General features: G+C 42.6%; 1 protein-coding gene across 1 annotated transcript in view; it reads left to right on the top strand.

The window, feature by feature from the left end:
* Positions 1-25255, top strand: part of LOC109909144 (alkylglycerol monooxygenase) — a 36500-nt gene that overhangs the window by 8660 nt on the left and 2585 nt on the right. The window contains exons 4-12 of the mRNA XM_020508097.2: positions 3282-3385; positions 4306-4401; positions 5678-5744; positions 5865-5930; positions 6013-6092; positions 6659-6793; positions 7668-7784; positions 14316-14398; positions 14692-14788. Coding sequence (XP_020363686.1) covers positions 3282-3385; positions 4306-4401; positions 5678-5744; positions 5865-5930; positions 6013-6092; positions 6659-6793; positions 7668-7784; positions 14316-14398; positions 14692-14788 — 845 coding nt within the window. The remainder of the gene's footprint in view (positions 1-3281; positions 3386-4305; positions 4402-5677; positions 5745-5864; positions 5931-6012; positions 6093-6658; positions 6794-7667; positions 7785-14315; positions 14399-14691; positions 14789-25255) is intronic.

Raw genomic sequence — 25255 nt, 5'->3', positions numbered from 1 at the left:
ATTTAGAATTCTCTTTAAGTGGGCCTGACTTAGTGTGTGTGTGTGTGTGTGTGTGCGTGCGACTGGGGATTGAGGACAGCATGAAGTATTGCAGTGACGGGGGAGCCAGTCGGCTGTCCCAGGGTAGGGGTTATTGTGTTATAGTTGGCTCTTCATGTAAGGACCTCCAATCCAAACACTGAAGGCCCTTTACAGGCCATTACGAACATGATTGACAGGGCACTCAACCACTCGGTGGACTGCCGATCAAAGACAAAACATTATGCCAAGGTCTGGTCACGGAGGGTGGCAATTCAAGCAGTCGATTATTATTGCTTTAAAATAGTCTGTGTTCTATTGATAGGCTATAACAGATGTCCCACTATAGCTGTAGGTGACCTTATTATCTTGCTGTAGGTTGATAAACTAAAGGGGGAAAAAATAAAAAATATATGTTTTATTGTCACCTTCTGGATAGGTGCAGTGAAATGTGTTGTTTTACAGGGTCAGCCATAGTAGTACAGCGCCCCTGGAGAAAATTAGAGTTCAGTGCCTTGCTCAAGGGCACATCGACAGATATTTCCCCTTGTCGGCTCAGTTATTCAAACCAGCGACCTTTCATTTACTGGTCCAGTGCTATTATTAATACATTACTTAGTAATCACCTGTTGTTGCATCTTTCTGGAATTACACAATGTTTAAATGGGACCTTGGATTGCAGTACTCTGTGTTTATGACATATCTTACATAAGCACAGTCCCTGGAACTGTAGTTACAGGTTAAATATGATCTTGTTTGATCGAAGTCCAACTCGCTATCACCTAGAGCTGGGCAATATGGACTAAAATCCATATTGCGATAATTTGCCTGAACAATAAATAGAATGATACGTATATAACAATGTGCACTGCATTCGTTTTTTGTATTGTCCTTTAAACTACTAGTTTGATGGTTCAATTGTACCATTAACAATCACCAATAGCAAACTTATTTCATTTCACATTTCTCTAGCCTAGGCTACTTATCGTTATGAACGACATCAGCAAAAACATTTGTGGTTTATCGTCCCAACTCTACTCTCACCTCAGTCCACACACCTGTGGGACCTGAAGCCATATGATGCACATTACAACACGTTAGTGGCACGTGTTCATTTGAGTAGAGTGTAAATGTCTGATCTTAACCCACTACCATTCAAACCAAACCTACAGAGATTCTTCCCTGAAAAATACAGACCTGACCATGTTATTATTATTTTCATTGACTGTCTCTGTTCCGTTTTGCATATTAGCGCGTCATTATCTACTTATCACTGATATTCAAAAAAGGTGCAAAGCCCTACTTGAGGATGTGCAGTCCTCAGCGTTTCTGCTCTTGGTGGGAAAGGTTCTCTGTGGCATTCGTTCTCATTATTAAAGGAGTTCTCTCCTGAATAGGGCCTGCCAAACTATGCGATGTCCTGCTGAGTCGCAGGATGAGGACATGGCTTGCAACGAAGCCTAGCAGTTCATACTTCCTACTAGTGACACCCAGCATTAATCTTAGCCCGCTCCGGCCCCCCAAACCAAAAAAAAGGGGGCTAGCAAAATTCGAACAATGGCTGGATTATAACTTCTTCTGTGTGTTTAACAGTTGATCTAGTTCCTCCACGGGCTCTGACAGGAAGAAGGGTAAAAGCACACGTAAACGACTGGAGTTATTACACATGTCGATTACTCTTTTTCTCTCCTTCTCATTCCTCTTTACCCTCCTGTTAGATTTATAGTGGGACTACAGATTGAATTCTGTTCTGGAGAGTCGGGAAATGAAGTTTGAAATCCAGTCCAGTAATGTCATTGAACTTTTCAACCAAAATTGTACTCTCGCTGTTTTAACCATCTGTCCTCCCACACTGGTTGATAGCTTGTTGACGTTACAGAGGTGTCGAGTACTGGCAGGCAGTTTTTCTCTAAGAGGTGAGAGGGCTCTCCCTGTCTCCTAGGCTTTGGGAGTTCCTCATAGACAAGGCTTGCTGATTTTGATGGTTAGTCCACAGCTTCTTGGACGTTTCATTTTTGGCGTTCGAGGACCGATCATGGCATTCCTTTCACAGACACCTACTGTACACACCTTCACACACGCTTTCTACACGGTGTGTTTGTTCAGGTGGCGTCTCTCGACCCGTTGGGTTTTATGGCTCTCTGTTTCGATAGGATTCACAAGTTTATTAAATACTGATAGAGCCATACAGTACCTTCAAGATGTCTCTTTTAGAATGAACTCTCGTAATAGAACAGAAGGAGAGCTAGCCCAGTGAGAATCTGCTCATCGTACGCATGACTATATTTAGCAGGCAAAAAAAAATGTGCCTCCCTACATTTTCAAAACTCAGCTTTGTTGTCAACTTTAATTAGAGTTGAATTAGTCGTTTGTGTTATCATTTATCGTGTAATCATAGCACAATTGCACATCAGGGCTACCACATGGGATTTTAATGGGCATTGAGTAACTTTCACTGCTTTTAATGAAAAGTATACGTTACTATAGATAGCCTATATGGGGGCTTTGTGGTCCAGACTTAGCAAAGGTTCCTCTACTCCCATGTAGATGAAGCCAAAGCGTTTGAGGGGTGCCACTGCCAAAGAGCACAGAGAAATGGGTGGTCCGGAAACAGCTCGGAGATCCAGTGAAACTTAACAAGCGTGTTGCTTTGGATGTTAAAATGAAGTGTAATAGTAATATTAATGTAGCAAGTATCACAACACAGCAGAGGAATGTAAACTGCAGCACGGGGACATGGCTGGATGGTCAACAGCTGTAGACGAATGCTTTTATATCCTCGTTGTCATAATATCGTAATGTCCTCCTATGGTTTGCTAGATTCTTGTTTTGCTCTATTTTCTAAAGACTGGCAATGAGTGTTGTTAGTTGTTTTAAAAATGAGGGTTGCTAATACTTTTTTATTCAATTCAATTATGCAATTCATTCCATTCATGAATTCAATTTCTTCATTTTTTTTATTCAATAAATTCAAAGTGTGTGCAAGCGGAGTGCAAGCGATGACATGCGTGTGTCAAAATGCAACTTTTTGTGCGATTTCTACATAGTGCACCTTTAATCCTGTACAGTACTGTTTGCACTTTGCAATTGCTCCTCATGGTCATTAACAGATTAAAAGCAGGTCACTTTGTAACAGTATGAGATTAAAAGATTTAATTGTTAGACAGTGTTACAGTATGTGATGCCCTGTCTATCTGTTGCTAACTCTGTGTGTTTGTGTGCGTGTGTGTGTGTGTGCGCGCGCACATGTGTTCCCACGACAGAGTTGAACTTCCTGTGGGCTGCCCACCAGGTCCACCACAGCTCAGAGTACTACAACCTTTCCACAGCCCTCAGACAATCCCTCACACAGCAGTTCTCATCATGGGTAAGAGCCCTACTTAACCACTGGAAAAAATATGCTATTTTATTCTATTGTATTGTGAACAACATACTTTTGTGTGATGCTGGAGATGGCAGAATTTGATAAAGAAAATCAGGTTTTATTGTCACACACCGGATAGATGCAGTGAAATGTGTTGTTTTACAGGGTCAGCCATAGTGAAAATTAGGGTTAAGTGCCTTGCTCAAGGACACACCGACCGATTTTTCACCTTGACGACTCGGGTATTCGAACCAGCGACCTTTCGGTTACTGGCCCAGCGCTCTAAACGCTGGGCTGCCTGCCGCATTAGAAATGCAGATAAGTCCAACATTTGCTCCTTCACCACAATGAATGCTGTGTTATGCACGAAGTATGGTATACTGTTCTTTATCCATAGTCATAGAGTACGTTTACATGTACACTAATAATTTGATATTAAACTGATTAACTGATTATGGCAGTAGGCTGAGTTTGACATGACTCTGCTTGCCTTAATCGGCGTACGGTAATAAGTATACGCAATCTTTTGAATTATTAGGACATGTAAACACCTTAATCGTAGTTCTAGTGGTGTATTTGAAATGCGCATGTGCTAGCACCAGCCAAGCATGCCTCCCTCTTTAGAGCGAGTGAAGTGTATTCAGAACAACTGAAAGTATGCATCTTTGAAGTAGTTTCACATACAAACTTTATATGTCCGAAGTCAGAATCAAATAGGCTTCTCAAAAATAACATTGTCACTGCGGTAGAATATTTATTTTGATTGGTGATTTCGGATGTGTCCATGTAAACAGGATTATTAGGGAAATTGTTTTTCTTGCAAAGCATCTAAATGATTAAATGGAACTATTATATTAATCTGACTATCCACAATGATCATCTTTTTGCGTCCTTTTAACGATATTCATTGTGTCTGTCCTCAGGTGTTCTATCTCCCCATGGCGTTGGCAGTACCACCCTCTGTGTTTGCTGTTCACATCCAATTCAACCTGCTCTACCAGTTCTGGATCCACACTGAGGTAGATGCAGCCCACAGTACCACCCAGTCTCAGGTTACCATTATCTCTCCTCATTTCGGCCCATTTGCTTATTTTCATGCCTAGTGAATGCGTCCCTGTTTAATGATGATTATTCATGTAGTCAATATTCTACAAGATTCATTATGCATATTTCCCAATTACTGTTTACTGTGTAAACTGTAAAATAATTCAGAGATAAAGCTACTTTGACTGAAAGTTATCTCACTCTAGTCCCTATACTAACTGCTGTTAAGGGGAGCTCAAGTCAAACCTGTGTTTAATAAAAAATAATGAGATTTTATGAAATAGTCCAAACAGAAGCAAGACCAGTCGTTCTCCTTTAAAGTGATTGGTAGTAGCATTTTTACAATCCGCAATCGTTATCGGAATGAATGGAGTTGGAATCACTTCCATCTTTTAGTACACTATTAGTGAAAACAGTAATAAAATCACCATATTCTGAGGGGTATAATTTATGATTTCTTTATATACTTTTTTGATGTTGAATAATTTATTGGCACACGATTCCCAGACCTGATCTGGGAATGAAAACGTTTGAGTGAAGCTGCAAAAAACGTTTTCATTCAAGATGAAACTCTGGCTGTTGCCAGACCACTCATTACATGGAAATAATGAATCATTTAAACATCATTTCCCAGACTGACTGTACGATCAGGGGTAGACTTTAACATCAAAATGTCTGTCAAAGTTGCACCCAAAGAAAAATCAGATTCTTCTGAAATATGTGCCTTATGGCATGATCTGTAATGATTTTCTGTGTGTGTGTGTGTGTGTGTGTCTGCCTTATAGAGTGACGGAGATATTGTTTTGGAATGCTTGTACATGCATTCGTTTGTTTGTCTGGAAGGAAGTGTGTGCGTTCATATTAGCTAGTAGCTACTATTACAAGCATGCCTGTATGCATATGTGTGTGTTCAAGTGTATGTAAGAGCATTATCAACAGTGTCAACTGCTTTTTGGTCTTGGCACCGCTCTCCATCCTAGTGTTGCTTTTACTTCCATTTTATAAATATTCTTCCCTCCATCTGGGAATTTGGCCACGTCACGATTTCTGTCATTAGACCGAACTCATCAAATAAGAAGATGCGTTAGTCTAATAAATAAGGGTTCTAGCCAGATACATTTAGTTGCTACTGTATGTTAACCAAAATGCTCCAAAATACCCAAGGAGTGCACTACCAGTTAAAACATACATTTGCGAGAAAATTTTTTGAATTATTTTTTGTTTAATGTATGTACATTCTCTGTCTTTCAGGTGATCAGAGATTTGGGACCTCTGGAGTGGATCCTAAACACCCCCAGTCACCACAGAGTTCACCACGGTAAGAAAGAAAGCCTCTTCTTCTCTCTCAAACACACACATTTCTTACCATATTTGACGTGAGCTGATCAGTGTAGTATTGGCGAAAAAAGAAAAATGATGTGTCGCATTTCATTGGCAGGGCGAAATGAATATTGCATTGATAAGAATTACGGGGGAGCTCTGATAATATGGGACAGACTATTCGGTAAGTAAAGGTTCACAGGGTGATTGCTTGTTGTAATATGGCATTGTCATTATAACTACATTCTCTTGTTTTGATTGATCAGGTACCTTTGCTCCAGAGGGCAATAAAGTTGTCTATGGTCTCGTACACAAAATAAACACATTTGAGATCTTCCATATTCAGGTTAGTCCCAAGAGAAAATACAAAATACAAGATCATTTTCTTATTTGCTGCGTTTTATTTTGCACACTGTAAGATATAAACTACTAGACTATAAAATGCATATACCAGCTATCAAAGAGCAAATTGTCATAGTGTTTAGACTGAGCTGACGCTGCATGCAAACTGTCTGATTGTCCCTGTATTACATCAGTGGAATCAAACCATTTGTAGAGCAGTTACTCTCAATCAGTATATACGAGTAAATGTTACCACTGGGACAGCCATGCTGTAACCATAACATTATTGCGCAACTTTAAACAAACCTCCCAGCAGAGGTGAAAGAATCCAATAAAATGAAATACTAGAAGTTGTGTTTGATTATTTTCACTGCCCTTACCGCTGGCAACCTACCGCATGAGCAATGCCTCCCAAATGGAGGGACATTCTCCACACAGTATTAATTAACGCACAGATTAGCATTGACAACCATGAATATGTAGTAATATCAGGGCTTTTATAGTAAAACTGCTTATGTTATATAATGTGACTGTAATGTGATGGTATATCTTTTATATATTTCCCTTTAGTTCCATTACTATAAATACTTGTGGAGGAGGTTCAACAGATACAAGAAAATCTTCAATAAATTTGGCGTCCTCTGGAAAGGACCCAGTTGGAAACCTGGCAAACCAAGGCTGGGGGATCACGCAGAGGTGCCCGAGGTACTGCCACGTTCAAAATGAAGTCATGTTTTGTCATTAGAGGGAGAGAGAAAACGAGAGAGCGATAGTGAGAGAGGGTGTGTAAGACGTGTGGAATTATGGAGAGACAGAGAGTGTGAAGAGGGAGTTGAAGACAGTGTTCTAGCATTTTTGGTGTATCTGCATTCTCAAAAGGGACACATTTGACACTTTCATACTTCATTACCTATCACTATGACGTAAAGAAGAGAAAAGGGTGTGTGTGTGTGTGTGTGTGTGTGTTACTATAGTGCCAATCAGGAGCACCAGCGGTTGGCTTTGAAATAGCGCTGATGGTGGCACATATTTAGGCCCTTCACACTTAAAAAAAACTCCACCCCTCGACTTTATGATTAAATTGGCCCCTAAACTCTTGCATGGTGATTCTAAACATGTGGAGGGTGCTGGAATTTGCCTGAAATATCTTGAAAGGCTTGCCATTGTAGGCCTAGACGAGTGCGTTGATATTTTCTAAAGGGAGAGTGAGAGAGAGAGAGTGAGAGAGAGAGAGTCAGGGTCGAATGTGTTGGCTTTTGAGGCTAAGCAGAGCTGTGGGCTGGAACACCTACAAGGGTAGTGAAGTGAAGGAAACTCACTCACCCAAGACCCCTGGAAAACCCCTGCAAGAAACCTGTACCAACCTGTAGTTCTCTACAATTTGGTGTTTTAAACAAAGTTTTAAAGTACATACAGTATAGATGTTCTGTAGTGAATCATTTCAAAGTATCTTATTATGTGCGTAAAGATAAGCCATATTAAAAAATCGCATCATTTAGGAATCATGTTATATTGTCTCATCTTTTGTGTAGCTGTATTAAATTGCTGTTTTAATCTTTTTTTATTATGTCATTGATAGGTTACTGGAGAAGAGCTGCCATTCAATCCCAGTTGGCCTCTGGCTCTGAAAGTCTATGTCTGCATACATGGTCTAATGTTGTTGGGTGTTTACCAGGATCTGTTTGAGTCAAGGCTGGTATGTATTGTCAATCCCAAGAGTTTTTTGAAATGTGTTTTACCTTTATTTAACTAGGCAAGTCAGTTAAGAACAAATTCTTATTTTACAATGACGGCCTAGGAACAGTGGGTTAACTGCCTTGTTCAGGGGCAGAATGACAGATTTGTACCTTGTCAGCTCGGGGATTCAATCTTGCAACCTTTCGGTTTCTAGTCCAACACTCTAACCACAAGGCTACGCTGCCGCACCAAGTTACCAGTCATAGATAATCAACTGGGATTGAAAACACATGGGCTCTATCTTATTTTAGCCATTTTAAATAATGTCATTTTCATTTTCTCTGAAGGAAAGAAGTCACAAACATTCTGTTTATTTTAGCTTATGACATTCTTCATTGGGTTGTTTTTCTACAGTATTTACCCAGAAAAATAGTGACTCGGCTACCATCAAGTCAGAATGACTCACTGTCAGTCCTCTTTAAAATAACCTTTGTCTATTATTTTCCACTCTCAGAGCCAAAAATCCCCCCCCCCCCCCCTCTTTAAAAAAAAATTCAAGTCAGGTTCCTCAGTAGTTATCTTTGGACTGCTTTTTTCCCCAGGCATAGTTTTGGTTAGCCAAAATGTGCTGTCCCACCCAGCCCTTCAAACTGAGACAAAATGGCCTGTCTTCATGTGATTCCTACCTCCATGTTGTTCCCTTAGTTGTGGTCCTCCCTCCACATAGGCCCACAATCAAAGAGTTCCCTCCTCTTATTGGCCACCAGCGCATGAAACAGCAGCATAGCAGCTGGTGGTCTAACAGTGAACACAAACGCCTTAATTGCCAAGTCAACCATTTCCCAACCATTTCCCAACCTAAATAGCCTTTAGGATGCTGTATTCAGAATTTCCAGGGAAAATAACAAAGTTAGGACCTTGGCCTGGCAATAACTCATGTCCATGTATGTATGTATACCTCCCTGTTCACTAGGGACTAGGAACGTATTTACCGTGACTATTGATGATGCAGTGTAGCACAATTTATGGTCTTAGTGTTAATTCAAAGATATTAAAACATTTCAAACAAATGAACTTAGCCTTCCAGCGCCGACAGAGATGGCCGCCTCGCTTCGCGTTCCTAGGAAACTATGCAGTTTTTTGTTTTTTTACGTGTTATTTCTTACATTGGTACCCCAGGTCATCTTAGGTTTCATTACATACAGTCGAGAAGAACTACTGAATATAAGAGCAGCGTCAACTCACCATCAGTACGACCAAAAATATGAGTTTCGCGAAGCGGATCCTGTGTTCTGCCTTTCACCCAGGACAACGGAATGGATCCCAGCCGGCGACCCAAAAAACGACTTCGTAAAAGGGGGAAACGAAGCAGTCTTCTGGTCAGACTCCGGAGACGGGCACATTGTGCACCACTCCCTAGCATACTTCTCGCCAATGTCCAGTCTCTTGACAACAAGGTTGATGAAATCCGAGCATGGGTAGCATTCCAGAGGGACATCAGAGACTGTAACGTTCTTTGCTTCACGGAAACATGGCTCACTGGAGAGACGCTATCGGAGTCGGTGCAGCCAGCTGGTTTCTCCACGCATCGCGCCGACAGAAACAAACATCTTTCTGGTAAGAAGAGGGGCGCTTCATGGTTAACGAGACGTGGTGTGGTTACAACAACATCCAGAAACTCAAGTCCTTCTGTTCACCTGATTTAGAATTCCTCACAATCAAATGTCGACCGCATTATCTATCAAGGGAATTCTCTTCGATTATAATCACAGCCGTATATATTCCCCCCCAAGCAGACACATCGATGGCTCTGAACAAACTTTATTTGACTCTTTGCAAACTGGAATCCATATATCCTGAGGCTGCATTCATTGTAGCTGGGGATTTTAACAAGGCTAATCTGAAAACAAGACTCCCTAAATTGTATCAGCATATCGATTGCTGATCGAGGTCTGTTCAACGCTGGTCCGACCAATCTGATTCCACACTCCAAGACTGCTTCCATCACGTGGACTGGGATATGTTTCGTATTGCATCAAACATCAACATTGACGAATACGCTGATTCGGTGAGCGAGTTCATTAGAACGTGCGTTGAAGATTCCCAAACCAGAAACCGTGGATTGATGGCAGCATTCGCGTGAAACTGAAAGCGCGAACCACTGCTTTTAATCAGGGCAAGGTGACCCGAAACATGACCGAATACAAACAGTGTAGCTATTCCCTCCGCAAGGCAATCAAACAAGCTAAGCGTCAGTATAGAGACAAAGTAGAATCTCAATTCAACGGCTCAGACACAAGAGGTATGTGGCAGGGTCTACAGTCAATCACGGATTACAAAAAGAAAACCAGCCCCGTCACGGACCAGGATGTCTTGCTCCCAGGCAGACTAAATAACTTTTTTGCCCGCTTTGAGGACAATACAGTGCCACTGACACGGCCCTCAACCAAAACATGCAGACTCTCCTTCACTGCAGCCGTCGTGAGGAAAACATTTAAACGTGTTAACCCTCGCAAGGCTGCAGGCCCAGACGGAATCCCCAGCCGCGCCCTCAGAGCATGCGCAGACCAGCTGGCTGATGTGTTTACGGACATATTCAATCAATCCCTATCCCAGTCTGTTGTTCCCACATGCTTCAAGAGGGCCACCATTGTTCCTGTTCCCAAGAAAGCTAAGGTAACTGAGCTAAACGACTACCGCCCAGTAGCACTCACTTCCATCATCATGAAGTGCTTTGAGAGACTAGTCAAGGACCATATCACCTCCACCCTACCTGACACCCTAGACCCACTCCAATTTGCTTACCGCCCAAATAGGTCCACAGACGATGCAATCTCAACCACACTGCACACTGCCCTAACCCATCTGGACAAGAGGAATACCTATGTGAGAATGCTGTTCATCGACTACAGCTCAGCATTTAACACCATAGTGCCCTCCAAGCTCGTCATCAAGCTCGGGACCCTGTGCAACTGGGTACTGGACTTCCTCACCCCCCAGGTGGTGAGGGTAGGCAACAACATCTCCACCCCGCTGATCCTCAACAGCCCTCTCCTGTACTCCCTGTTCACCCACGACTGCGTGGCCACGCACGCCTCCAACTCAATCATCAAGTTTGCGGACGACACAACAGTGGTAGGCTTGATTACCAACAACGACGAGACGGCCTACAGGGAGGAGGTGAGGGCTCTGGGAGGAGTGTGGTGTCAAGAAAATAACCTCACACTCAACGTCAACAAAACTAAGGAGATGATTGTGGACTTCAGGAAACAGCAGAAGGAACACCCCCTTATCCACATTGATGGAACAGTAGTGGAGAGGGTAGTAAGTTTTAAGTTCCTCGGCATACACATCACAGACAAACTGAATTGGTCCACCCACACAGACAGCACCGTGAAGAAGGCGCAGCAGCGCCTCTTCAACCTCAGGAGGCTGAAGAAATTTGGCTTGTCACCAAAAGCACTCACAAACTTCTACAGATGCACAATCGAGAGCATCCTGTCAGGCTGTATCACCGCCTGGTACGGCAACTGCTTCGCCCACAACTGTAAGGCTCTCCAGAGGGTAGTGAGGTCTGCACAACGCATCACCGGGGGCAAACTACCTGCCCTCCAGGACACCTACACCACCCGATGTCACAGGAAGGCCATCAAGATCATCAAGGACAACAACCACCCGAGCCACTGCCTGTTCACCCCGCTATCATCCAGAAGGCGAGGTCAGTACAGGTGCATCAAAGCTGGGACCGAGAGACTGAAAAACAGCTTCTATCTCAAGGCCATCAGACTGTTAAACAGCCACCACTAACATTGAGTGGCTGCTGCCAACACACTGACTCAACTCCAGCCACTTTAATAATGGGAATTGATGGGAAATGATGTAAAATATATCACTAGCCACTTTAAACAATGCTACCTAATATAATGTTTACATACCCTACATTATTCATCTCATATGTATACGTATATACTGTACTCTATATCATCTACTGCATCTTTATGTAATACATGTATCACTAGCCACTTTAACTATGCCACTTTGTTTACATACTCATCTCATATGTATATACTGTACTCAATACCATCTACTCTATCTTGCCTATGCCGCTCTGTACCATCACTCATTCATATATCTTTGTGTACATATTCTTTATCCCCTTACACTTGTGTCTATAAGGTAGTAGTTTTGGAATTGTTAGCTAGATTACTGGTTATTACTGCATTGTTGGAACTAGAAGCACAAGCATTTCGCTACACTCGCATTAACATCTGCTAACCATGTGTATGTGACAAATACATTTGATTTGATTTGATTTAATTACACCATGGGTATAGATGCACAGCCCTCGTGTCGCTACAAGATGCACGGCCCTCGTGTCGCTACAAGATGCACGGCCCTCGTGTCGCTACAAGATGCACGGCCCTCGTGTCGCTACAAGATGCACGGCCCTCGTGTCGCTACAAGATGCAAGGCCCTCGTGTCGCTACAAGATGCACGGCCCTCGTGTCGCTACAAGATGCACGGCCCTCGTGTCGCTACAAGATGCACGGCCCTCGTGTCGCTACAAGATGCACGGCCCTCGTGTCGCTACAAGATGCACGGCCCTCGTGTCGCTACAAGATGCACGGCCCTCGTGTCGCTACAAGATGCACGGCCCTCGTGTCGCTACAAGATGCACTGCCCTCGTGTCGCTACAAGATGCACGGCCCTCGTGTCGCTACAAGTTTATTTCAGGTTGGGTAATTTTACGATGAGAACAGACAGGTAAATTGACCAAGTCGAAATGCTAATTCCTCAACTCAGAATCCAACCAATCTCTTGTCCTGAAAATAATAATGGTAGTGATGATAACCATAATAATAACGAGTTCATCTCCAGGTCTCTGGGGATATAGAAAGAATAACATTATCAGTCCAGTGCTGGAGTCACTGAAGCACCAACAGATGGTGAATTTCATTTATTTTCACTCAGTGTTATCGTTGAAATATGATATGGGACAAAATCAAAAATGTGCGCACTGAGCCGGCATGAAAATCCAATCATTTAAGTTGTGTCTAGGGTCCATTCCCCCAGGGTAGAGATAGCCAAAGTAAAGATCATGTAACCTCACTGACCTGCTTTGTCTCCTGGGTAACAGTACCAGTGGGTACAAGACAGCATAATAACCTAATAAAATGTAATAAATAAATCAAATACAATGACCAAATAATACAATGCTGAATAGATTGGTAATTAGCTTACAATAACTGTGTAGTTACTGTATTACTGCCAATTTAGACCTCGCCTTAAGCGTTACTGACTCTAGTGATGGTTAACTGTGTGTCTTTGGAATCTATGTAATGGAAACGTTTTAGTATAGTTGATTCATAACCTCTTATTTGTCCCAATTGATAACATACAGTTGCGCCCCGCCTATACGTTCCCACGTGTGGGTTAGGGGAATATGGGGTATAACGATTATAGGGCCTGTACCATATAAACATTAAGAAATACTACTTTATTGCTTCCTGTTGATATGTTGATGCCATATATGGCCTGTTGGGAATGTACATTGTTGTGTATGCACTGCATGGAAGGAGACCAGTGAGGCTTGCATGTCAGGGCCTCTGGGTGGAGTGTTGAAGATCCAACCCCTGCTCTGGCAGACCAATCGAGTCCCTTAGGAGAGGCTAGTCTTACAGCTGTCTTTTAGGTTAGGCCATGCATTTTCGCCACTGATGTATCCATCCACAGGTTGGGGTTGTGTGCGAATAAAACGCAAACAGCTCACCAAGGTCAATGTCAATGTGTACAGTATAGGACTAGTGTTCTTCATAGTGTTTGCTTTGGCTTGATGTGTAGCGGTACTGAGAGCTATGCACCGCAACGTCTTCCACTCTGGTCAAGTCCCTTAGCGGGACTCAACAGACATGGTCAGAGGTAATATCCCTATTATATTGAGCGTGAGAAAGGGAAAGGGGATACCTAGTCAGTTACACAACTTTAATGACTTCAACCGAAACGTGTCTTCCGCATTCCACCCAACCCTTCTGAATCAGAGAAGTGCTGGGGCTGCTTTAATTGTGTGAGTCACATTTACTGGCAAGGACCTAGATGTAATATAAATGCTTACTGTGTATAGATGTGTAGTTTGGGCTATTAAAAGGGACATGGTTCATGACTTCACTCGTAGTCAAATCTCCTGTGCCCATAATTCACCATACAGATGCAGGATCTTAATTTGATCCAGTTTGCTTCAACAGAAAAAGAATCCTTCAGCAAGAGGAAACGTGAATTATTATGTTGATTATAATTTATGGACATTTTTGTAGGGGTTGATACATTTTTTTGTAAGGGAAAAACAAGTCTGAAATTTCAACAAGGAAAGACAAACATCAGAAGCCTTTTTAAACCTGAAATACACTTTTAAGTTCTGTATATCCCGCATTGCATGAAAGTTCTCCTGCCACAGGGTTTTCAAATTAAGATCCTACATCTGTACTTGATGTTTATTGTATTTTTCCCATAACTTTTTCTCATGATAAGCATTATTTGTGTGTTTATGTTATAGATGCTATCCCAGCTGACTGTTCTGATGATGACTGGCTACATTCTACTCAGTCTGACCTCCATTGGTTTCATCATTGACCAACGGTACTGTACTGTACCTTCACATATCACTGTTACTGTACTGTTATCCATCACTGTAAATAGCTTGGAATTTGCACACACAGATTGGTCCACTTCAAGGTTATGTGGGCCAACCCAATTTAAGTCTAACAATTTAGAAAATTTATATGGAAAACACTTCAATAATGACTGATCAATAGATTCTCTCATATCTATTGGATTTCAATACCATGACTGAATTGACTTGAATCAAATGAGTCGAAATGCCACTTCAACCAGTTCCTTATTGGCGGTTGTTACGTTCTTTCCCTATGCAGGCCAACGGCACCCATGTTGGAGTTGCTGCGCTGTGTTCTGATGATGATGCTGCTGCGATATGGCTACATGACTGCACCACTGTTTGTGCCCATTGAGGTAGGAGACTGACCATGCTGCTACTACAAACCATTTTTAGAAACCCCTTTTGGAGAATGATACGATGTGCTAATCTATCATTTATGCCCTCGTCTGAGGGCATAGAGGTGTGATAACGGTATCCTACTGTAATGGAAATCTAGAGATATAAGTAGGCATTTATCCACACCATTTCATTGTCCCAAACATTTTACTAGAAAATACAGACATACTGTACGTGACAAGGAGACCGAAACATACTTTCAGAGGTAACAATTAGTGTAATACAACCCTATTAACCAATCAATAAGAATGTTGTTTTTAACGACGACCATGTCAAAGAGTGTCAGAAAGTAGTGCAACTAGCAGAATGCCCTCCAGGCGATGAAGGGATGCGTGGGGCGTGGTGTGTGGGGGGAGTTGCCACTTTGATGATGAGCGGAGTCGACAGCCAGTCTTTAGGGGCCATTAGGCCTAGTTAGAGCATTGGCCCTTCCTGTAGCCAGCCATGCTCTGTGGATGAAGCTGCACTGTGTTTAGGTGTAACAGTAGGCCAATACTTAGTGTGTGTCCCTGTATGTGTCCAGTGTTCCTCATTGTGTTTGTGCGCGTGCGTTAGCGTGTGTGTGTGTGTGTGTGAGAGAGAGAGAGACTACGTGTGTGTGTGAACCGTCCGTCACTGGCCCCACATTTACCTGCGATGTATGACACTTGCGGTGGAGTTCTAGATCATGGCTGACCTTTCATTACTGGCCACTCTCTCTCTCTCTCTCTCTCTCTCTCTCTCTCTCTCTCTCTCTCTCTCTCTCTCTCTCTCTCTCTCACACTCTCTCACACTCTCACACCCTCTCTCGCTCTCACTCCCTTGTTCCCTGCCATCCCAGGCAGTGCGAACTGCAACACTTCTGGAACCAATTAGTCTAGTCTGCCGCTAACCAAAGCTGGCTGATGAGATTCGCACGTGAGCACTGCGGCTGAATCGCTACTTTTATTGCGTGACTCCACATCTGCACACTCAGGTGTTCAAAAAGGAGACTGGAGTTTTTTCCCCAGACCCATTTTTTTTCAAGATGATAAAAACAAATAAAAAAAGTTGAAAAAGGTTTTCATTGTGACTTATTCACTACATGCTACATGGCAGTACTTTCTCCATGACATCTTTGTTTTATGTACTCTTTCTGCGAATGAGTCATTAGGTCCTATTCAATGTCTCAGTATTTCAGTTGGAGCGTAATAAATGTCGCCTATGCAAGTGGTGCCCATTGAAAAGCATTACCATTTTCATGAAACGTTTCCTGACTTTGTACCTCGTTCCCCATTACTACAAGTGAGGCAGCAAAAAAAAATGAGGTACAGTAATGATATATTGTCCTGACGTGTGAGGTGAACGGCCAACTCAGTTGCTGGCGGGAGGCGTTTTGAAGTCGCGCCGATCAATTAACGCTGGGGACTGAAAGTAATCACTCATTCGATTCCACTATTAAAAAAGAACTACAAAAAAATAGGTTGAGTTGAAGCACTTAAAGCCCACTGGCGTGATATACAGCACCCTTAAAGCTCACTGTGGTATTTATAGTGGCTCTGGAGATTTCCCTTGTAAAGCTGCAGGCTTGACCTGTAAACCAAGGCTGGGGTACCTCTCACCCTCCCTTCCCCACCCACACCCACTGTCTGAGTGGCACACATGGAGCCAGGCTGTATTAGGTAGAATGGTGGTGTGTGGGCGGGCGTAAAGTGTGTGTGTGTGAGAGAGAATATATATGTGTGTGTGTGTGTGGTGTGTGTGTATATACACTACCGTTCAAAAGTTTGGGGTCACTTAGAAATGTCCTTGTTTTTGAAAGAAAAGCAAAAATAATGTGTCAATTAAAATAACATCAAATTGATCAGAAATACCGTGTAGACATTGTTAATGTTGTAAATGACTATTGTGGCTGGAAACGGCAGATTTGCTAATGGAATATCTAAATAGGCGTACAGAGGCCCATTGTCAGCAACCATCACTTCTGTGTTCCAATGGCACGTTGTGTTAGCTAATCCAAGTTTATCATTTTAAAAGGCTTAATTGATCATTAGAAAACCCATTTGCAATTATGTTAGCACAGCTGAAAACTGTTGTTCTGATTAAAGAAGCAATAAAACTGGCCTTCTTTAGCCTTTATAATAAAAGCTGAAATAAATCATTCTCTCTACTCTTATCCTGACATTTCACATTCTTAAAATAAAGTGGTGATCCTAACTGACCTAAGGCAGGGCATTTGTACTAGGACTAAATTGTGAAAACTGAGTTTAAATGTATTTCGCTGAGGTGTATGTAAACTTCAGACTTCAACTGTATTTATATTTTTATTTACTGTTTGTGTTTGTGTGTGTATATAAATGTGTGTATGTGTGTGTGTGAGAGAGAGAATATATATGTGTGTGTGTGTTTATATGTATGTGTGTGTGTGTGTATGCGTGTGCCTGCAAGCTTGCGTGTGTGTGTATGTGCGTGTGTATGCCCGGTGAGGTACACCGCATGTGTGTGTGTTTGTGCGTACATGTATCCGTGTGTGGTTATGATTAGGGGCTGAGCATTGAGACTTGGGAGGACTGGCCTGTAATGATGTAACATATGTTTTTTAGGCTCATGGTCTGTCTGCCTGAAGGCCTGAAAGTGTAAGGGAATGTGCTGTAGAGCCAGGTTGGACTCACAGTCATTAAGGAGCTCCTCTCCCAACAGGTTAACCCCCTGACTAGTGAAGTCATAGCAATTTAAGAGAGCTAATAAAAATACACCTGTTCTCCCGTGGACCAGTGCATTGGAGATGGAACCTCTGATGGGCTCTTCTCAGCCCTGCTGTGAGAATGATGAGTCACTTTGTATTCAAAATGAGTCACTCACTGCACTATCAATGAGAAAAAGGTTGATGTCTGTAGTCGGATTCAGTATCATGAGCAGGCTACTTTGCCAATGAGGGTCTGTTTGCAGTTGGCACTTTTCGCTGTGAGCAGGGCTCATATAACAGTATATAACTGAATCCACAAGTATGCCAGAAATCGTCATAACTTATTCATTCATCATATTTGATCTCCTCCTCTATTTTGTGTAACACTTATTTAGATTTTCTCAATATTTTTGAGGGGGGAATTTTTTTCTCCATTGAGTCAGAACAATATTATCAAGTTCACGTGAACACCAAAGCTCACCTCAGCTTATGGCAGCTCTTATCTAGCCCAACACCTGACCCATCTACAAAAACAACATGTCCCATAAACCCATAGTTCCACCCATTGTTGACACCCCAACCCTGAATGAAAAGATAAGACAGCAATCAGTGAAAATCCACTGTTATCTGAGAGATCTGTTTCCACTAGCTAATTTTCAGGTGTGAGAGGTTAGCGTTAGAGCCCTTTGAGAGAGAATGCCTGGTAGCAGAAACACACTGAAACGCCTGAGGTTAAGGGATCATTTGGGGCTATGGAAAGTCTGAGAGAATGACATCATCTGAATGCTCCCAGGGATGGAAAACAAATCTCCTCTTTGGCAAAAATGAAGGGATTTGAAAGAAGTGTGGGCTAATAGTGTTTTCTCCAAGTAAACAGTCCAAACTACTGCCTGTGTGAAATAGTATCCGTCAATGTGCTGGGGTTCACGTCACTCAACAGTAAGAAATGGTTTATATGTGTTGTCAAGGCTCATGCCAGGTAAGGCCATGGATTGCTTGTTTTTTGTGTTAATTCCTGCAAGCCATTTCTGAGTAGGAGTGCTGATCTAAGGATCAGGCGCCCCGTCCATATAATATTATTAATTATGAGCTAAAGGCAAAACTGATCCTAGATCAGCACTCTTGCTCTAAGACACTTTATGAATAATGACTTGATATCCTCAAAAGCCAAAGCACACCATAATGGTTGTCTTAGGAGTTTAAATAATTAATTGACCCTTAATCGTAAATGATTCATCAATGAAATACAAAACCATTACCAATAATATACAACATGACTAGATGTCAAATTTACAATCCAAGGAAGCACTTATGTACTTATGTACTTACAGACTCATACGCCATTTCTCCTTGAAATCCAGCTGTTGTCTCACTGGTCCAAATTCCATGTAATCAGATTCCATGCCGCAACAACAACGCTCTCAAAACAAGTTCTGTATGTATTAGTCACAATATAATAACTGAAGCCATAGATACAGACAGACACTGGGGATAGAAAAAAAGGTGCTGTTTAGAACCTAAAAGGTTTCTTCGGCTGTCCCCATAGGAGCACCCTTTAAAGAACCCTTTTTGGTTTCAGGTTGAATCCTATTTGGTTCCGGCTAGAACCCTTTCCCCAGAGGGTTTTTACATGGAACCCAGAATAGCTCTACCTGGAACTAAAAAGGGTTCTCCTGTGGGGATAGCCAAAGACCCTTTTGGAACCCTTTTTTCTAAGTGTAGAGATCCTTGCTCACAGTGAATCATATAATGCAAGGCAATCTTTGTTGCAGGGGAGCTTAGTATTTTACTTGCTATATTGTATTTACTTTGCCATCATGGCCTTTTTTGCCTTTACCTCCCTTCTCACCTCACATTGTATATAGACTTGTTTATACTGCATTATTGACTGTATGTTTGTTTTTACTCCATGTGTAACTCTGTGTCGTTTTATCTGTCGAACTGCTTTGCTTTATCTTGGCCAGGTCGCAATTGTAAATGAGAACTTGTTCTCAACTTGCCTACCTGGTTAAATAAAGGTAAAATAATTTTTTTTTTTTTTAAATCCCTCCCAAAAAGAAACAGAAACACAGACATGCACACCCACAAACACACGCACACCCACAAACACACATACTCACTTTCTAATCTAACCAATGTAATAACATGTACAGTGAGCTCCAACAATATTGGGACAGTGACAATTTTTTAAATTATTTTGACTCTGTACTCCAGCACTTTGGAATTGAGAATGTTAGAGATGCACAAATATCATACCCCGAAGACATGCTAACCTCTCACCATTACAATAACAGAGGAGGTCAGCATTTTATATCACACTCACAAGGCATGCTAACCTCTCACCATTACAATAACAGGGGAGGTTAGCATTTTATATCACACTCCCAAGACATGCTAACCTCTCACCATTACAATAACAGGGGAGGTTAGCATTTTATATCACACTCCCAAGACATGCTAACCTCTCACCATTACAATAACAGGGGAGGTTAGCATTTCTGGGGGGGTATATTTGTCCATCTGTAACTTTCTCCTTATGTTGTTCTTGGGAATTCGTCACAGATGTTTTGTCATTTACTCATGAGGAGGTAGATGAGGAAAAATAGGATGACGAGGAGTAAAGGAGGACCACAAACCCCTACGCTAATCTGTCATGCAATTCCAACCCCAGTACTAAATCAAATCAAATGTTATTTGTCACATGAGCCGAATAGAACAGGTGTAGACCTTACAGTGAAATGCTTACTTACAAGTTCTTAACCAACTATGCAGTTTTAAGAAAAATAAGTGTAAGGTAAAAAATAGATAAGTAAGAAATAGTCTGCATAGCCATTTGATTCGCTGTTCAGGAGTCTTATGGCTTGGGGGTAGAAGCTGTTAAGAAGCCTTTTGGACCTAGACTTGGCGTTCCGGTACCGCTTGCCATGCGGTAGCAGAGAGAACAGTCTATGACTAGGGTGGCTGGAGTCTTTGACAATTTTTAGGGCCTTGCTCTGACACTGCCTGGTATAGAGGTCCTGGATGGCAGGAATCTTGGCCCTAGTGATGTACTGGGCCATACGCACTACCTTCTGTAGTGCCTTGCGGTCGGAGGCCGAGCAGTTGCCATACCAGACAGTAATGCAACCAGTGGTGCAGCTGTAGAACTTTCTGAGGACCCATGCCAAATATGTTCAGTCTCCTGAGGGGGAATAGGCTTTGTCGTTCCCTCTTCACGACTGTCTTGGTGTGTTAGGACCATGCTAGATTGTTGGTGATATGGACACCAAGCAACCTGCTCCATTACAGTCCCATTGATGAGAATGGGGACTTGCTCGGTCCTCCTTTTCCTGTAGTCCACAATCATCTCCTTTGTCTTGATCACGTTGAGGGAGAGGTTGTTATCATGGCACCACACGGCCAGGTCTCTGACCTCCTCCCTATAGGCTGTCTCATCGTTGTCGGTTGTTGTGTCTGTGACTATCATTAATGTGATGACATGCTATTTTATCAAATTGATACCTAACATTTAATTGATTACGTGATTTAATTAAATCATGCAACAATTAACTCATTAATAACCTGGGGCACCACGAGAAGTTTATTTAAGGATTTCCGTCTTCCGAATTAAAAAATCTCTTACATTTCAGTCATCAATCAGTCATGAATTATTCTTTACCTTCTATCAGTCTCATCTGAACTTCGTAAAATTCTTGGTTATCTGCACGAACCCTAGTTTCCATAATGAATCAGCAATATACAAATTGTCTTAATTATTTATTTACTAACTAAATAATCATGGAAATACATCACAAACAAACAGTAGATATTGGTTACTAACAATGACAGAAAAGTCCCTAGTGGGCTAAACCAGTATGACGGCTTGGTAGTCAAAGGAAAGGGGTGGGGACTGAGAGAGCGGGAAAGACAAAATGGATTCACTACACACAGTCTATAATTATATTCATTGAAATGCTAATCCTTTGCACGTGAACGTCCGCTCATTCGAGAATAATTGCAATGTGTATATATATTTACGCCCGTATGTTGTTGTTGTCTTGTCTGTTGGAATCCTCAATCGTCCTGTAGGGATCATCAGAGTCTCTGGTTAAGTTTCCCAGAAGTCACAATGTCTTTCAGGGTTGTAAGTGGTTAGGATGGATACTTCAGAGTATCATTCAGAAATTTTATCATGGAATAGATGCTTTGGCTGTTGTCGGTATTCTTGTTCTAGACTTATGTAACTTCTAGCTCCAGACTAGTATTTATACGTCTAAGATTTGCTCGTATTCTGTAGTGATCGATAGTCTCAGAGTTGAACCATTTCCAGCCGTGTAGCCAATGCTCCACGTGGTATGGTCTTGTCCTTTGGTAGAGTTGTAGTGCCAACTATTTAAACATGTTGTGTCAGCTGCATGTTTTCTAGTCTGATGTGAATTTCTGATCCTCCTCCCAGGGCACGTCATGATACGGTGATCAGGCCTACCACTGTTGTGTCGTCGGCAAACTTAATGATGGTGTTGGAGTCCTGCCTGGCTATGCAGTCATGGGTGAACAGGGAGTACAGGAGTGGACTGAGCATGCACCCCTGAGGGGCACCCTTGTTGAGGGTCAGCATGACAAATGTGTTGTTACCTACCCTTACCACTGAAAATGTCAGTGAAGACACTTGCCAGTTGGTCATCGCATGCTCGGAGTGGTAATCCGTCTGGCCCTGTGGCCTAGTGAATGTTGACCTGTTTAAAGGTCTTACTCACATCAGCTACGGAGAGCATGATCACACAGTCGTCCGGAACAGCTGATGCTCTCTTGCGTGCTTCAGTGTTGCTTGCCAGTAATTTAGCTTGTCTGGTAGGCTCGTGTCACTGGGCAGCTCACGGCTGTGCTTCCCTTTGTAGTCTGTAATAGTGTGCTAGCCCTACCACATCCGACGAGCATCGGAGCCGGTGTAGTATGATTCAATCTTAGTCCTGTATTGATGCTTTGCGTTTTTTTAGGTTCGTCTGAGGGCATAGCAGGATTTCTTATAAGCATCCGGGTTAGAGTTCCGCTCCTTGAAAGCGGCAGCTCTTCCCTATAGCTCAGTGGGGATGTTGCTGTAATCCATGGCTTCTGGTTGGGGTATGTACATACGGTCACTGTGGAGATGACGTCATCGATTTTATTGATGAAGCCAGTGACTGATGTGGTATACTCCTCAATGCCACCGGAAGAATTGTAACCTTTATTGTAACCTAAAATTGTAATCTACAAATTCTTATTTACAATGACGGCCTACCCCGGCCAAACCCTAACTCAGACGACGCTGGGCCAATTGTGCGCCGCCCTATGGGACTCCCAATCACGGCCAGTTGTGATACAACCTGGAATCGAACCAGGTTCTGTAATGATGCCTCTAGCATTCTAGAATCCCGGAACATATGCCAGTGTGTGCTGGTAAAACAGTCCTGTAGCTTAGCATCTGACCTCTTCTTTATTGACCGAGTCACTGGCCTCTTCTTTATTGACCGAGTCACTGGTGATTCCTGCTTTATTTTTTGCTTGTAAGCAGGAATCAGGAGGATAGAGTTATGGTCAGATTTGCCAAATGTAGGGCGGGGGAGAGCTTTGTATGTACGCATCTCTGTGTGTGGAGTAAAGGTGGTCTAGAGTTATTTTTCCTCTGGTTGCACATTTAACATGCTGATAGAAATGAGGTAAAACGGATTTAAGTTTCCATGCATTAAAGTCCCCGGCCACTACTAGCCACTAGCCAGGATGGTTGAATGTGATCATGCTCCAGGTTCCTACAGTACAATACGCTAACAGAGTAGAGGATGAGAGGGAGGAGAAGACAGAGGTGGAGGTGGAGCGAAAGAAGGGAAGGAGGGAGGGAAGGATTGTTCTCTCTCTCTCTTACAAGCCCCTGGGGTTCCATCCATCTTCGCCCTTCTCTGTGGAATCCCATTGAACTGATTTACAGAACGTCCGCTGAGACTCTAGTTCTAGGGCTTTGCCTTGGCCTGATTGCTCCATCAAAGCACACCGGGCTTGATTTTGCAAGGCAGAAGTCTCCCCCTCTTTCCCTCTCTCTCTTTCTCGCTCCTTTGTTTTTTCATCTCTGGACCCGCTCCCGTTGCGCCGCGGCTGCCAACTTTCCGCCTGCGCTCTCCGGAGTGGGCCGCCTCAACGCTGGAGCCACCCAGAGCATTATGGGTATTAGTAAGATCGAGACTTTCATGGCTGAGGCTTACAATGTGTATCCCAAATGGCATCCTATTCCCTATAAAGTGCACTACTTTTGACCAGAGCCCTATGGCCTTATGCTCAAAAGTAGTGCACTATAAAGGAAACAGGGTGCCATTAGAGACATGACCCTAAACCTCCATGGCTGAGGCTTTAGAATGTGCCAAGCCTATGGCTTTTGCAGTAATGACAGTGTAATAGTGTGTAGACACACAGCCAGGAGGTCGGGATGGTGAATTATCCTTCACTTTCGCTGACCCCAGAACAGTAGAAAGGGGAAAGGCCTCATGGACCAAATAGGTTTGTAGTGACCTTGGATCTGTCCTCTGACATCCTTGGAGAAAATAGTGCTGATAAGAGTGGAAAGAGTAGACTGAGACACTGAAGGAGTCCATTTGTGACTTAATCATGACTATTTTGCTACATTACTACTGCACAAGCTATATGTGTGTTACGTGGGTGTCTGCGCATGCGTACATACGTGCATTTGTGTGTGTGTGTCCGTTTATCTGTGTTTCTGTATGTGTGTGTTGGAGAGTGTTTCCCATGGCTCTTGTACAGTTGTTAAGCACCAGACAGAGTAGCCTCTCTGGAGAGACATTAACCTGCTCAGCATCTCTCTGTTGACTGGGTTCAAAGACAGGAGTCAAGTGTGTCTGCTTATACTGAAGAGGGAGGAACTAGACCCAGCAGGAGAGGAGCATGTGTGTGTTTGCTTCATATATGTCCATGTGCCTACCTTCGAGCATGTGTGTGTATTTGAGTGCATGTACAGGACATTCGGGAATGTATTCAGACCCCTTGAGTTTTTCCCAAAAAAATGAAGTTACAGACTTATTCTAATATAGACTAAATCGTTTCCCCCCCCATCAATCTACACACAATACCCCGTAATGACAAAGCAAAAACAGTTAGTTTTTTTTAGCAAATTTAATAAAAAATGTAAACTGAAACATCACGTTTACATAACTATTCAGACCATTTACTAAATACTTTGTTGAAGCACCTTTGACAGCGATTACAGCCTTGAGTCTTCTTTGGTATGATGCTACAAGCTTGGCACACCTGTACTGTATTGGTTACCCAGACTATTTGCACCCCCCCCCCCCCCCCTTTGGTACTCTTCCCCAGATCTGTGCCTTGACAAAATCCTGTCTCGGAGCTCTACAGACAATTCCTTCACCCTCATGGCTTGGTTTTTGCTCTGACATGCACTGTCAACAATGGGACCTTATATAGACAGGCGTGTGCCTTTCCAAATCATGGCCAATCAATTTAATTTACCACAGGTGGACTCAAATCAAGTTGTAGAAACTTCTCAAGGATGATCAATGGAAACAGGATCTCAAGGCAAAAGGTCTGAATATTTATGTAAATAAAGTATTTCTCTTTTTTATATTTCATGCATTTATGCTTTGTCATTGTGGGGTATTGTGTGTAGATTGATGAGGGAAATGTGTTTTAATACATTTAAGAATAAGGCTGTAATGTAAAAAAATGTGGAAAAAGTCAAGGGGTCTGAGTACCTTCTGAATGCACTGCATGCATGCATGCATACAAACCTACACCTGCGTGT

The sequence above is a fragment of the Oncorhynchus kisutch genome, linkage group LG2 (assembly GCF_002021735.2).
Source record: "Oncorhynchus kisutch isolate 150728-3 linkage group LG2, Okis_V2, whole genome shotgun sequence".
Classification (NCBI taxonomy): domain Eukaryota; kingdom Metazoa; phylum Chordata; class Actinopteri; order Salmoniformes; family Salmonidae; genus Oncorhynchus; species Oncorhynchus kisutch.
This window is presented reverse-complemented; position numbering and strand designations above follow the sequence as displayed.